Genomic DNA, 15,781 nt, shown 5'->3' with positions numbered 1-15,781 from the left:
TTGTAAAGTGCACGTGAAAGAGCAAGAAAAGTGGTTGCTGATGCTGCAGAGTGGCTTTGTCCACACTCCCACGAGTAAAATATGTATGTTAGGTTGAGCTGCGATGTCCCACAAGCCCCGGTGTCGCAGCGCATCACCCAGATTCATTCGTGCACTACCCCAGCCCAGTTTGTGAGGGTCAATCAGTGATCAAGCCTGGGGAATGAGATTAAAAAAAAAAACAAAACGTTTAAGTCCCATTGAACTCCACCTGCCCTCACTGCCCTCTCTCGTCAACGAAAACACAGTTCAGCAAAAGTTCACGTCCATTATCGTCGTTGAATTTGGACGTATAAGCTTCATCACGAATCCCTGTGATTGGTGGGGAAGGAGGACGAGCAAGCTTACCAAACTTACCCCGACAACCACTGCTGATATGACACACGACGTGTTCTACACTTCTGACCCTGATACGCAGGGTCGCTGTTCGGTCAGACTGCCGCTGTAGGCTGTGTGTCTGTGTGTGTGTGTGTGTGATGGGTGGTGGTGGTGGTGGGGGGTGCAGTTAAGAAAAGAAAAAAAAAAGCAAAACCCCAAAATATCTCTGTTACTGGCCCTGTGTCATAACATTTCTGAGCCTGCCCCGCCCAACGTCAAAATGGGTTCAACTAGAGTTCACATCTGAGGCCACGCCCACTCGCCACCGCATCACCAAGCAGGCGGCATGTCGTCATGAGTGAGAAAGACCCCAACTATGCCCTAATTTCTGATTCGGTTGGTGAGGTCACAGCGTCCCCCAGTGGGGCCTGGTCCACTTGGCTTTTAACCATTTCTACTCCAAGAACACAAAACTAAATGCGCTGGTTTGCATTTAATTTTTGTAAAAACATGTTGCGGCCTCTGTTCTACTAATTTAATCAAATTCCTTGTATGTAAAAGAACTATTTTACAACATATAAATCTTGTAAATTATGTGAATTTGACATAAACCACCTGCTAAATAAAATATATTTTTCATTTTTCACATTTAATGCAGCATGCTATTTTGAAATATTATTGTACAGACACCATGAAAATATATTTTTAATGTCATAAACACAACTAGTAATTCAATTAATTCTGCATTTAACAAATCATGATGAGGAAAATAAATTAAAAGGTAAATATCTGCAATATATTTTCACACTCTAAATTAAACATTTAATTTTTGGACTATTTTATATATATATTATACATTTGTAGATTTGTATTTAAAAAATATCCATATTGAAATGACTAAAAATGTATCTTAACTTGAAAAATTATTTTACACGTTATTATTTTAAATTATTTTACATCATCTTACTATCGTGAATTTAATGTTGTGGTATATGAAACATGATGTATAAGGAAAATACTAAAAAAAAAAAAAAAACAACCCCAAAACTAATTTAATTAGACATTACCCAACCATTTTGCCTTGGGTCTTTATATTTTACGGTACGGCTGTATATGAGCCCTGGCATAAGCCTGATAAAATTTGTTTAACATAAATAACATTTCTGTTTAATATTTAGATTCATGGTCCATGGAAATTAAATAATAAAAGAATGTAATAAATCATAAAGTAAATATAAAATAACATTAGAAAATAAATGCATAAAATTTATGTATTTGTATATTTTTAAAAGCAAGGAGGCAACTTTATTACATTTATCATTATTGTTAAGCTGGTTTACACACAATGATTTTACAAGCTAGTGTTTTATACGTATTTCATCAAAAACACACATAAAATACATAATGCAACAGCATTATCTTTGACACACAGCACTGTTTAATGCTGTCATGGACAGGGGTTAAGAGGAGTTGTTTTTTTACAGTATTTTAGCTAAGTATTTACATTGGCAATTTTAGTTTAGTTAAATACGTAATAATATGTTCTAAATATCTAAATATGCATAAATATATTGTCGTTTCAATTTGTAGGCCATGCCACTTTTTTCTCATGAATTCTATCATAATTATGTTTTTTAAATGTAATTTATTGCACGCACACACACACACACACACACTTGCTGTTTTCAAGAGAATAATGAAACACAAGCCAGTGAAGTATGGTGGAAGATTTTCTTTTCTGTTAAGAGACAAATAATACAAAAAAAAGTTAACGTACATGTTAGATTCCCCCATGTTATCTAATAAATAAATGCATAATAAATAATAAATAAATAGTCTCATGGTACATAACCTATTTTTGGTTTTAATGATTAAAAAACGGAACAAATTATCAGGAGTTACAAAACATAATGTAAAGCCTTTGGGTTTGCATTTTCTGTACTGTCACCTAAAACAAATACAAAACTATTTTTGTCCAAAAAGTTCCCTAAATGTGTTTTTGCAATTGTGCACTTGACCTTATGGACTGAGATCGGACATACAGTTATTCTTTGGTAGGAAGACTAAGAGCGCCCACTAGTGTTTAAAATATGTACAACATCAGCCTCAATCAATTTGAAATATGTCCTTTTTCAAGGCAAGAAACTTGAGATTTAAATTTTAATAACCAATTCAATTCAATTAGGGCCTAACAGATATCCATTGTATTTAGTGTTTCCCTGAGAATTTTATTACGGTCAGGTTTCAACTGCCACTGAAAGTGCATCTTAATCACAAACACATACAACCCACATTGTTTGAATTTTTAGTGTTAGTTCTCTAAGACAGTGACCCCATGTGTTGCTTTAATAGTAGAGGCCACTATCAAGTCATAAAAGCACATCATTAAAAACTGAAATGAATAAATACAACTTGCAGAGAAAATAAAGTACAATTTTGCAAATATTTAGAAAGAGAAACCTTCATAATGTCATGTGCAGATGGAATGAACGAATCCTTCTGACACATCAGCAAAGTCTAAACTCTGAGTACTTCACTTCAGAGGGCAATAAAGCCTCATTTTCTACCTGGAGTATCAAGTATCAAAGCTGAACAGCTTATTCATTCTCCTGCAGGTCAGCTAAATCCACAACCGTTTGGCATGTTCGTTCATGGCTGAATGTGCAGCTGGTGCTCGGTGCGGAACACAAAAGGGCGGAAACAATTTTCGCCCCACAGCTTGCACATGCGGCGTCAGCAGGATTCTATATTTCCATGGGAAATGTACATATACGCCATATCAGTACTTTGATCAGCCGCAAAGCTGACATGTCCAAGTTTAAGGTAAAGCCCTCGGGGAGGTGGTCAGGTTTGTGCTGTTGGTATGTGTGTGTTGTCAGCCTGCATGCTGGTCCCCAGTGCAGAGAGTGAGACTGTGGAGGGACTGGAAGGTGCTGGACAGAGAAGCTCCCACTGTGCACAGAAGATGAGAAGCATTCAGGAAGTTATGTGACAAAAGTGCTGTCTACCACGTGACCAATAACATGGAATATATCAGATTATCATTACAAAAAACAGCGTCCAAAATCCCGTTGTGACTTTTACTGGCTTATGTATGCATGCAAAAATAAAAATGTTTTTTCATTTCTACAGTGCAGGTCTTATTGTAAGCCTCTTTGGATAAATAAATGTAATGTAGTGCCTCTATATTTGTAAAAAGCTACCTTTCATCACCATCGGGTGGATTAGCCGCTGTTGTCCGAATCATCCACTTGCTCCTCTGTCGCAGGTGCAACCAGCCGGTCATATGAGAAAGCCAGCATCATCTGTGATAGACAATATTAGATAAGTTTTAACACAAGAAAGACAAGAAGGGAGGAAGTGTTTAGCAGGGAAGCTCACAGAGTTGGATTCGCTTTTGTGTTTCTTCCATTTCTATCATTCTCTGAAATCTGTGTCCCTCAGGTGCAAAGTGAATCCTGAGCACAGATTTAGAGAAACCCTGAACCCTGACACGCCGCCTCAGACCCGTCAGTAATGTAACAGCATGTCCTTTCAATGAAAATAATGAAAGACGGGGCTGTGAAAGGAGCTTCCTGGTGGCCCTCATTTGAAAGAAAGATAAGAAAGGTGCACTCCCGTTCACCTGTTTGGAGGCGCACACGCCGAGCCCTTCTCACACGGGCTCACGCTCAGGTTTTGTTTTCTTCTTTCCCAATGATAGTGGAAACATTTGGTTGCCGGGCTGCGGTTTAGCCCACGCTTCATTACAGGCATTACAAGGATTTTATTATGCTTGTTTGTTCCCGAATGTAAGAGGAGCTGCTGGCTATAAGATGTCAACTTGCATCTCCTGTTCCTTACTTTAAATGCTTTTCTGTGGTTTGTTTGTTTCTTATTTGTTCTAATTAGATTCTCACTGCCAGAGAAAAAAAAGACCTCACGATTTAGTTTGAAACCCAAATGAGACCCACATTTTTACAGATAATGAAGCGTAATTTTAACCATTCCGAGGGCTGTGTCTGATGCACATGGATAATGACGGTGAATCAAACAGTAATTGTTATCTATTCAGGCGCAGTGCAAAAGGGATTTGGGTGAAAAGAGGGTGTGGTGATGACTCATGACCAGTCACATTACTCATACTTAATAAATGGAAACTGGAAACCTATTAAAGAGCGTAATATTATTGTCACACACAAGGCACCATATGGAGCACATAAACGGAGCCAAAGTCAAATAACGTTCTTCTGTAAACTGAATTTACATTAATGGAGATACTAAAAGTGACCACAGATCCACTGACCCACAAAATGTACAATATATGTAACTCTGTAGTCAAGTAACTGTATAAAATAAAATTAAAAACTGAATTATGTTACATTATTTTTCATATTTTCTAACTCTGATTCTGATTACTGATTGTGATTCTAATAACTGAGTTACAATACTTTGTCTACATCTTAGTTTGGAGAAATAAAAACGTGTTCATCATTTTTTTATTCAACAAAATAAACTTCTCAATTTTCCTAATGCTGTTTAATAAAGAACACTGCCTGTATAAGAAACACTCTCAAGTTCGAGAATGAGTTCTCTTCATCCAAGATTAAGTAAAAACCAAGCCTAAGAATTTGGCTGAGCATTTGATGACAACCTTGATACCTGACACCCTGATTCTTGATGCTATGGACACATTATGTAATAAAAGTATTGAGATGTGATTCTAAACTCAAGTGGCTGATTGAGTTTAATTAAATTAATCCATTAAATTAAATTAGATTTGGTTGAATTTAGTGGAGAACGTGTTTGTTTTAGTCCTCACATGACTGCATAAACTACAGTTCCCCAAAACACTTATCATGATCTATACCATAAAACTTAATCCTATGGGCCCTAGGCATTTTTGGGGTATTTTTACTGCCTTTACTTTTAAGCTCATATCACAGTCATTATAAAGGCTACATTCACATGCTATATCTTATTTTTTTTTTTTCAGGACAATCTGGGCTAACCAGATTTGCCATCATTTCATGTCCTTCTTCTGTGCCTGTATTTTATATTAATTTTTAGATCAATGAAAAAAACAAATCCGTGTGACTAAATTCTTACATTTTTACATGTATCTCAGCATAGCTAGTTGGAAAATGACATATTCTGCCATATATGAAGAGGGGAGACTCTCTGGAATCTGGCAATATAAGAACCATGATGATGGGACATTCTGTCACTTCACACTTGTCCAAAGCATGTGGTTTGTGCCAGGCGGACATGATTGCCAGTATTTTTTTCATTATTGCAAGAAATTCCATCGACTCATTCACAAGTCAAAAATGTGTTTTATCTGAAAGAAACATGCAATATTTACATCTAAGATAGTAGAAAAATACTCAACCAAGTGCAGTGATGTCCTCCAAGATAATATTTGCCACTTTGATTGCAGTAAACAAAGTTTGATGTTGTTTTTCAATTTCAGTTATATACTGGGGGGGCATTGGGGGGGGGCACGTGTCCCCCTCAATGTATATGGTGATTACTGCCCTGTCATGCATGCATAATTAGGCTGCAGTTGTCTGGGTGCGCAAAGGTGAAGTGGCTGGTTTTGTCATACAAAGTTTGATGGAGTGTCAACTGGACAATATGGAGATATTTGCATCTTGAAAGCCGCACTCCAAATGTGGATAGACAGGGAGAAACACACGCAAGCCTAAGACATGGTAAGATACGATATTCCTCACTATATGAAGTGACTGATAACAAGATCTGTATAATGGATTGTAAAGAAATTCGTCAGGTTTTTATTTTGTAGACAGTTGATCTGTATTTATAGCATGATGGGATGACAGCACAATGATGTGTGTGGTATCCCTGGAAAGCTCTGCTCCTGCGCTTTCATGTGATATGCGTGGCATTTCTGTGTGAGCCTGCATTCACGAGTAATCCCTCCAAGAGTAATGTGTGTGCAGAGCTCTATGAAAGCTCTGTTATACATCATTTTATTGTAAATTTATCTTTTTTTTTTCACTGTGAAAACATTAGACTACCAACAAGTGCTTGGCCTTGTCGGAAACCTACCATTATGCTGTTTCATGTGATATGCGTGGCTTCTCGCTATGACGCACGGTCGCAGAGGAAATCAATAGAGAAGAACAGGTGCGAATTTGGACGCACTATGCGTCGTTCGGGCCCATAGGGTTAAATTAGTAGCCCGGGCTATTATGAAAAACCCTTTTGATTCTTTTGATCTGAGGACCCTTATGGAGGACTAAAGTAATATGAATATGTACAGGGTAATCGAGGATTGGACACATAATTTAAGTCATCCAACAATTCCGTCTTATATGTCCAAAGAACTTCTACAAAAATGAACTGCTTGGCAACTAGACCAGGCGTCTAATTGAGACTGACCTTTATTTGTCAAGATGTGTAGCCACATCGAGCTAGTAAAAGGCACTGGGTGTTTAACTGGGACTAGGCTTTAAATTAAATTATTACTGTCGTACTTGTCCTATCTACATGTCTAGTTCCATCATATTACGTTTTCATCACAAATTAAAGTCTATCTCCTTCACTCAAACACAGACATGATGATTTGGACATAGACACATTCTCTGTTCTCTCAGTCGTCTTTTACATACCGATAGCAGCGCCAGCAGTGCCATCATCACCCCCATCATGATGTACAAGTTCTCAGTGAGGCCGCCGGCCCACAGCGGGCCCAGGATGGTGGCTAGACCTCCCACCGAGCGACGCACTCCCTGACTGAAACCTGCAATACGATCAAGACACGAAGACATAGGGGCTTCATACACCTACCGGGTAAAGGACTTAAAAAAGTTACATGTTGAAAATGTGCAGTCCATGTCAGCCTGAATGAGCTTCAGGGAAAGAGCAACAAAATCAAATACCTCCCAACATGCAGTTCCACCCTTCACCCACAAGATGGTGCTGTTTCTCACCTTGTGTTTTCTCAGAAGTGACTTTGGAGAAGAGGGAAACCTGAGCCACAGCTACAAATGGCAAACCCAACACCTGCAGGAACACCCCAATGATGAATTCAGTCAGCGGCCAGGGGAAACCACCTACAGGACAGACACAGTGCAACAGAAAACACCACATTAATATGCATGATACAGCCAAGTTCAAATGGGGCATTTAAGACATTTGATGATGAGGATGATTGTCATAGAATTTAGATTTGAGGATGTTCTATAAGTTATTTATATAAACATGTAAAACTTCTTAAAGGTAGGGTCTGGAGGATTTTCCAGTTGCTGTTTGTAAACACACATTCAAATTTGGCCCCCCCTATCAGGCTCAACTCTCCCGGGTGTACGGAGCCCGGAGGTACGGAAGAAGGCTTCACAGAAGAGGTTCAGGCAAGGCTAGTGCTGGTGCACGCTCGGACACGCTCGGGCACGGCACCTGCGCTCTCTTATTGGCTGGGGAAATCTCCACCCAGAAGCGGTCCGAGCTCACAAAAACATCCTCCAGATCCTAACTCTAATCAAACAGGCCTGATTGGTAAATAATGAACCATTAAACATAGTGGGAGATCAGGCTTCTATGTTGATGAAGATCTGTGTGTACATTAACAAAAGTGAAAAGTTTCTCCAGTGCAGTCTGACCTAGTGGGCTAGCCAGGAAGATGAGGCACCAGATACCGGAGATGTTACAGATAGCCAGACCGATGGCAAGGACAACGCGCTCAGCGACCCGCTGGCTCAACCAGCGCACAAACAGAAAGCCAGCGATCACCTCCACACCGCAGAGACAGTACATCACACTGTTCTCCAGCTCCCCGTAGCCAAAGTACTTCTGGGTCATTGGAGTGACCATGGTCTGCAGAGGGAATGTGTGCAGATGTTAAATATGCCAAGTCAATTTGTCAAAAGTCTTGAAAACAGTAACCTCTTGAGTAAAAATGTCTGACAGTATCATGCCATAATTCCTACCCCAGCATGTTTCATTTGTTTCTGAATTATTTAGATACAAGAATCAGTATCTTGAAAGAAGTTCTTACTCCACTAGTGTCAGGAAAGTGATCCCTGGCTAAAAAATATGAAGAGATAATATAATATCTATGTGTATATGTGTGTTTCTGACTGTGTGTGTTCACTGCACCTCCAGTGCTGTCTGATTGAAGAGGGTGATGAACTGAGCAGCCAGCAGCACGACCACTTCCTCTCTCAAGAACTCTACAGAGACAAAGAGAGTCAGATATATTGTTTTGAAAACCTTACATTTAATAAATGTGTTTAACAGCTTCTTCCAGACTTTATATGGACCCCAGAATGACATATGCACACACTACCATGCACCAACCTCGGGACATGCTGAAGTTCTTAAAGGGGCTGGAAGACTCCTGGGACTCTTGTGGCACAGGAGAGGCAGGTGGAGAGATGTGATTCGGCGTGGCAATCGAGTCATCAGGAGTGTCGTATCTAGGTGGGTTGGACGGCACCACTGAGCCATAGGACCCACCGAGCTCCTGGGACCCCATTAGCGGCTTTTCCTCATCATTGTCCTCTTCCACAAGCCCTCGCTCATTATCCTCCTCCCTGCTGCTGCTCGACAAACTCTCCTTGGCCCTCCCTTTCTCTAGAGAAGGTAGGTCCCAGTACATGAAGATCACCACCAGTTGAAGGAGAGCCCAAAGCAGGCACATGAACAACTGCAAGAGGTGGAAGACGAGTGTTAGAGCTTTTTTTTTTTGAGGGAGCAAAAATATGTGTTGCAAAGTTGTAACAGCTTGTTGTGGACCCTTACCCCTGGCGCGGTATATTTATTCACCACAAAGGGGCCCAGGTGGAAATCACACAGCCTCAGGAAGATGTTGAATGCTGGACCTGTGTCAAACACAAAGATAAAACATGCATTTTAACCACATGTCATCCCTGAACCATGACAAATCATTCTATATAATCTACCATCATACGGGGTCTCTGTCTGATTCATTATGTGTGCTACATTTGCACGTGAGCTCTGACCATCCACTGTGTGAAATGTATCGGGAAGCTAGGTGGCCACTCATCTCTACCCACTTTTCTCTGTAGAGAATAAACATTGCGTTTCATACACTCAAATGATCAAAAGGCAGCTTTCAGGGCACTGACCAATCAGAAGGCCAGCTTGTCGGCATGCCATGACAGCAGCGAATGCAGTGGCGCGATCGTCTGGGGTAGTTATTCTGGTCAGGAAGCCAAAGATAGATGAGCCAGCACCTGTGCCGATGCCTGATGGAAAATGTATATTTCATGAGTAAATTTCATTGAGGTTGGAACCCAGACCTCTGGAGAGGACGTGCATCGTTGTTGTGTTATGTCACTTTACAATCCTGTTCCTAAAATACACAAGACGAGACAAGAAGAAGTAAAAGTGAAACAGGTAAAAGCTTCAAAATGTCATCAAAGAGTGCTCTTACAAGCTAAAACAGAAAACTGTATCCAAGTGTTTCCAGCAATTGGATATTTGACCTGGTCAACTGCGAAATTCTATATTATTACTTATCATATTTGTATTAAATAAGCATCACATTTTAAAGGTACTGAACTATCTGAACAATCAGCTATTAAAGAGGGATATGCCCATTTTATTCCTATGGTCTAGGACAGTCTAAAAATGTAAGTAAACATAAACAACTCTCCCCAATCCAAAAGCCAAAGCTCAAATTAATTTGTGATGTCATAGGGTATAAAGTCTAGAGCTGTTTCCCAATTGAAAATACATAGGAAAGTTGGTATAGATGACACTGAGAGCACCCAGGGAAGGTTCTGAGTATATGGGAACACTTCCTGTTTCAGAACTGAAAACACTACAATACAGTAAAGTTCATTTAGGTATAGAAAAGAAAACAAACATTCTCACAAAATCAAGCTCCCACTCACTCAGTACATTTACATGCACAGTTTAATTCCACTTTTAATCGGAATGAAAGGCCATTCCGATTAAAAGTGGTCATGTAAACGGTCATTCCGATTGAAAATTAAATCCGATTAAAGGGGGTGGTTTATTCCGTTTGTCATTCCGAATGAAAGAATTTTGTGTGCATGTATACACTCATTCCTCTTTAAGTTCATTCCGGTCTTTCTGCGCATGCTCGTTTCCTTACCGTTCTGGCGCAATGACGTATATAGCGCGCATAGCAACGGGCTGCATAGCAACGGGCTGAGCTAGAGCAGTCGGACTCATTGCACTCACCGGTCACTATCTCCCTTCTCCTGCTCAACAGATGAAGCATTAGCAGAACAAGGTTGTTGTCGTACTGCTGCTTTAAGAATATAAGCAAAACACGCCCGAAAAAGGCACTAAGAACGGTATCGTCAAGCATCTTGTTATCTGGAGCGAGGACTACAGTGTTTTCTTCCGGTAAACGTAAACACGTAACATCCACCCCGCCCCCTATCCAATCAGAAACGTTCCCTGCCCCAAACCTTGCGCAGACCTGAATAAAGGCGATTAAACTGATCTCCCACGTAAACCCTCATTCAGAATGAATATTTCCCATGTAAACTACATGGAAAGACTTTAATTCCGAATGATTTCATTCAGATTCATTTCATTCCAAATGAGAAGCCATCATGTAACCGTAGCCACTGTCTATGGAGACATCTTACCCAATGACATCACAAATTTAAAACTTACTTCTCCGGTTTCTGGCTTTGAGAGAGAGTAGCTCATGCTCACACATATTGATTGGACTTTCCTAGGTCACTGAAATAACATATTGGAATTCATAATTTTGGTGGTGTTCCCCTTTAAAATCCTCAAGCGATGATGCAAAATTCTACGTACAAGCTCCAAAGTATACCTTTACATAATGATCCTGCCAAGTTATACTGATATGATGGGTGTATTTTACTGGCTTGCTACCTGCCAAATGGATAATAAGTCACAGTGTCACTTTCTGCAGACTCACCTGCTATCAGTCTGCTCGACAGTAACAGCCATTTGGAGAAGCCCATAAAGTACATAAAATTACCTGGAGAGCAAAAAAAAGAAGCACAAATAGAGCAACAAAAAGGAGTTTGTGTCTTTGACATGAGAATACTGTTTCAGGGCAGTTGTAGTCAAGTAAAAAATAAGAGTGGACTCACCAATAATCTCAAAAAAGTTTGCAAACAAGATGATCTTTTTGGTAGTCCGCGTTCTGTCAGACCAGTGGCCAAACAGAGGTGCCGACAGGAGGCCGCTCAAGCTGAATGCCGAGAGGGCCAAACCCAGGAAGTAAGGTGCTGCATCCAAAGTCTGCAGGTACCTCCATATTGTGGGCAATATTACAGCTGGGGAGACAGAAGGAAGTGAAATAAGTTATCTGCTTTCTGAAGTGCTCTTTCTTCTCAAGTTATACCTCAGTGTCTGATTTGAGAACAGTTAAATGTATATACACAACACATATGAAGTGAACACTGTCCTCCAAATCTGCTGAACCTACACTCAGTGATGCTGAGTCATCTGTGTAACAAGCCCTATATGGTGCCAATCAATCATGCTATAGCTCTGTGCAGCTTCATTCACATGTGTTTCCTGCAACCCTGTAACTACCCTGAGCCCTGTAGCGATGTTTATCAGAGGCTGATACACAGTATTACAGTAATAGTACATGTTTATCCTCAGAACCACAGTTTCATGATAAATATTGATTTTATTTACTTAACATCAGAGATTCCTGATGACTACAAGTCTGTTTTAATTATGTTAAACCATTAGCCTTGTGTTGCATGCTGCATTCAAGATGAAGAAACAAGGTGACATGAGTGCGAAATAGGGCTGCCACTAACGATTATTTTCATTGTCGACTAATCTGTCGATTATTTCTTTGATTAGTCGACTAATCATTTCATCGAAAAATGTGTTAAAATGTTGAAAAATGTCGGTCTGTCTCGCCCAAACCCCAAAATTACATCATCTAATGTCTTGTTTCGTACTCACGCCGAAAGGTTTTAGTTCACTGTCACGGGAGAGTGTGTAAAGCTGCCAATATCTGAACTTATGAAGCTGCAATAAGATTATTTTGGGATACTTTTATATTACTTTACTATGAAAAATGACTCAAACCGATTAGTCGACTACTAAAATAATCACTGCTTATTTTAATAGTCGATTAGTCGACTAATCGAGGCAGCCCTAGTGCGAAAAAAGAGATTAGACGTTATCTGTAGGCTATATTTTAATTTTCTGTGTAACTTTAAAGGTCTAGTTTGTAGGATTTAGTGGCATCTAGTGGTGAGGTTGTGGAACTGAAACTTAACACGTGCCAAATGTGTAGGAGATCTACATTGGCCGACACAAAAATGCAAAAACACAAATAGCCTTTCCAGAGCCAGTGTTTGGTTTGTCTGTTCTGGGCTACTGTAGAACAACATGGCGGACTCCATGGAAGAGAACCCACTCTGTATGTAGATAAACAGCTCAATCTAAGGTAACAAAACACAACTATTCTTTGTATGTAGATATAGTTATGAATATGATTAACCATTTATGCCAATATATGCTCCTAAATCCTGCACACTGGACCTTTAAACCCTTTCCATGACAGTGCTGGTGATGCCAGCAGAGCATGCAGCGGTGGCTCTTTCTCCTTGCCAGTGTCTCCAACCTTATTACCATATAGACAAAGGATAGTGCTGAGCTGATTCAATCTAAATTCTTGGGTCAGAGGACCTACGATAAAGCGCACTCTCAGGAAATTCCAGCAAGGACATGATTGCTCAAATTTCTTGTCATGTGAGGGGATGTTTCAACACCCTGACAGCGACATCTGTCTGCAGGAATGATGAAATAAATTGAGTCATGCCTCTGTGTAAGACATTATACGTACAGTACGTGACAATGAAATAAAACCACTATACTGCAATCCCATACAGCTAGATTTCTGAATCTTTTGGAGAGAAGTGTCTGGGACCGAAACAATGTGCTAACCCAATCAGGCTTCAGTTAAATATGGACTTGTCTGCAGTTTGGTTCAGGTGAGAACATTGTGGTCATATCCTTGGGTACTGTGGAGTTTCATCAACCTGAGAAAGACTTTCTACTCCACGGGGTGTCTCTTTAAGGCACAATCTGGTATACATTTAACATTTTAGTCAATAAATAACTACATAACAAAGCCAGTGAGGAGGCAGCTTTGAGACAGAGCATGATGTAAGCAGATAAAATGAACACAACAGTGAAGAAGTTGAATGAAGTAAATGAATAAATCTTTTCCCTTTGAATAATTATATTAATCCTGACTACAGTCCTGGTAAAAGTTTTTTTTCCCTGACATGTTTATATAGCCTAATAGTTGTGTAAACATGCCCCCAGAAGAAGAAATGCAAATACTAATAAACATGTCAAACCTCAAAGTTCCAGTACAGCATGTTCCAACAAAAATCATAAACTAGGTGTGACAATAGGCTCCTAAAATTCGCTCTACGTAGCAATAAACATTAGGTGAATATGGAAAAGTGGTGTTTTTTGTGTCCTATTCTATAACAGATTGTTAGTATCGGGGTTGTAGCACAAGTAAGCAATAACACAAAACAGATTTTACCATATTCCACACCGCTGAGAAGAAATATGAGTCCGATGGTGAAGAATGTCAGCTTCTTTTTCCGTCGATTATCCATCACGTTTGGCTGCGTAAATCTCCTTTAGTTATTCTTTAACATACATGTCCATTCTAGTCTCTATACAATACACAGCTGATATAATCCCGAGCGCAGTGCTTCCAATTAGATCCGGATGCTGGAACATGTCACTGACCCTGTCTGCGCCCAGCTGGAAAACACATACCCAAAACAGGAGCGCATATTACGCACCGTGTATTGTTCTACATGTCTCTGCAGTGGGTGCGCATGGTGCCAGTTTGTACCCGCGCGGCGCAGTAAACTCCCTGAGCAGGTAAAGCTGGAAGCACCAGCCCTGGAGTGCAAACATTACACAAGCAAAGGTCCCCGGGATGCTCCTGCGCAGTGTAACGCAGCCTACATCACTTCCGGTAGATTAACATACACCTTGAAACAGTCCCAAACATGGGATCCTCACTCCTCCACAGATTTAATGCGGATGTGTCAGAGTAATAATGCCATTATCACGCGAAATGCGATGAATCATTCTGAGGAAGTTAAATTTGATTCGCACAGTAGAGTGATTAGAAGCCACTGCATGACAAGAAGACACATTTTAAAATCTAAAGAACACTGTGAAGTTATAATACACAGATATGAGTCAAAATTAATCGTATTATAAGATGCACAAGATGTTACAATGGATAAACCACAAAATATAAAGCTTCCTCCGTCTGAAGTTAAAAATAAATGCCACAAAATCAAGTCAGCAGCATGATATACCACAGGAGAACATGCTCCAGTGTGGTCCAACCAATGTGCTGACTCTGTTATTTCTTGTCTTCAGTTTTAACCCTTTCATGCATGAATTATGACTACTTCAGTCAAGTGTTTATATTCCTCTTAAGGCATGAAAACAAAATTGAATTGCATTTTATCAAACATGCAATTTTCAAGGAATTTTTCATATGCCCACTCAGGTGGACAGGATGCATTTAAGTTTTCAACTGAGGAAATATAAACCGATGAAAAAAAACTGATGTATTAAGTGAAACTATAAAAATATATTTTCAATGCTGTTAAACTAGTGTGTTTACATATTTTGATATCCTCCAGAAACCCTGCGAACTCATATGAGGACACCACATTTTGGGTTTACTTGACCTTATACTTCATTCTGTTTAACTTAGGCCTGCTGTCCTCATTCATGGACACTTTTTTGTCCCATCTAGTGGCCCTGGCAGAGTTTCAAGAAGATGATCAAACTTGACTATCTAGAGAAAGTAACAAGGTTTCCATCTGTGAACGTGCAGAAGGATAATCTGCACAATGCACTAATCCATGTAAAAACAAGATGGCAGCCATCTCTGCCAAGTCAGTCTGCAGCTGATCCCAACACAAATGTGGACGCGGTCCAAAACTTGATCACATTTTATTGTTGAAACTTGTTTATTTATGATTAATAATGTTTGATATGCCAACAAATTTGACCAATTTTAGCAACAGTAACAAGATAAGATGCCCTTAATTAGGAAGTACTCTTTTGAAGACACTGAGACTTTATTATTGTTAACAATGTTTAGTTTTTCATTCTTATCAGATCCTATTGATCCCAAATAAATAAATATATAAAAAAAAAATGCATACCAAACAAAAGTTTGGCTCTTAGGAGGATATACTCCAATACTGTTCAATGCATGTGCAAAAGCATTACAGCTTTCTTCTGACTCCTCAGTCTCCCCCCTCTTTCTACACCTCCTTCTTGTATCCTCCCTCCCTCTTTCAGCTCCTTGCTCTTCGCTCCTCAGGCTACCATACACACACACCTCCCAGTTGGTAAAATAGCCAGTAACAATCTTTAACAAAATATGTTATAAAACATGCCTACTCTCCATTAC

General features: G+C 39.7%; 1 protein-coding gene across 1 annotated transcript; it reads right to left on the bottom strand.

The window, feature by feature from the left end:
- Positions 1–1,820: 1,820 nt before the first annotated feature.
- On the bottom strand, positions 1,821–14,280 carry mfsd8l1 (major facilitator superfamily domain containing 8-like 1). The gene is made up of 12 exons (XM_049588512.1): positions 13,868–14,280; positions 11,430–11,615; positions 11,252–11,314; positions 9,450–9,569; positions 9,103–9,182; positions 8,659–9,007; positions 8,458–8,531; positions 7,962–8,175; positions 7,293–7,415; positions 6,972–7,102; positions 3,561–3,662; positions 1,821–3,309 (listed from the first exon to the last, which is right to left on the bottom strand). Exons 1-11 carry the CDS (start codon positions 13,941–13,943, stop codon positions 3,582–3,584), a joined length of 1,497 nt encoding a protein of 498 aa, XP_049444469.1. The 5' UTR covers positions 13,944–14,280; the 3' UTR covers positions 1,821–3,309; positions 3,561–3,581.
- Between the last annotated feature and the right edge of the window lie 1,501 nt (positions 14,281–15,781).

The sequence above is a fragment of the Epinephelus fuscoguttatus genome, linkage group LG10 (genome assembly GCF_011397635.1).
Source record: "Epinephelus fuscoguttatus linkage group LG10, E.fuscoguttatus.final_Chr_v1".
Lineage (NCBI taxonomy): Eukaryota > Metazoa > Chordata > Actinopteri > Perciformes > Serranidae > Epinephelus > Epinephelus fuscoguttatus.
Note: the sequence above shows the minus strand (reverse complement) of the source record. Positions and strands in the feature narration are given on the sequence as shown.

Excerpts from the sequence above, each read along its gene's own strand:
- mfsd8l1 (XM_049588512.1), bottom strand. The coding sequence starts at position 13,943 with ATGGATAATCGACGGAAAAAGAAGCTGACATTCTTCACCATCGGACTC. Across the intron at positions 11,315-11,429 it reads AAACTTTTTTGAGATTATTG|GTAATTTTATGTACTTTATG; the intron begins GTGAGTCCACTC and ends TTTGCTCTCCAG. Across the intron at positions 9,183-9,449 it reads ACAAGCTGGCCTTCTGATTG|GTCCAGCATTCAACATCTTC; the intron begins GTCAGTGCCCTG and ends TGTTTGACACAG.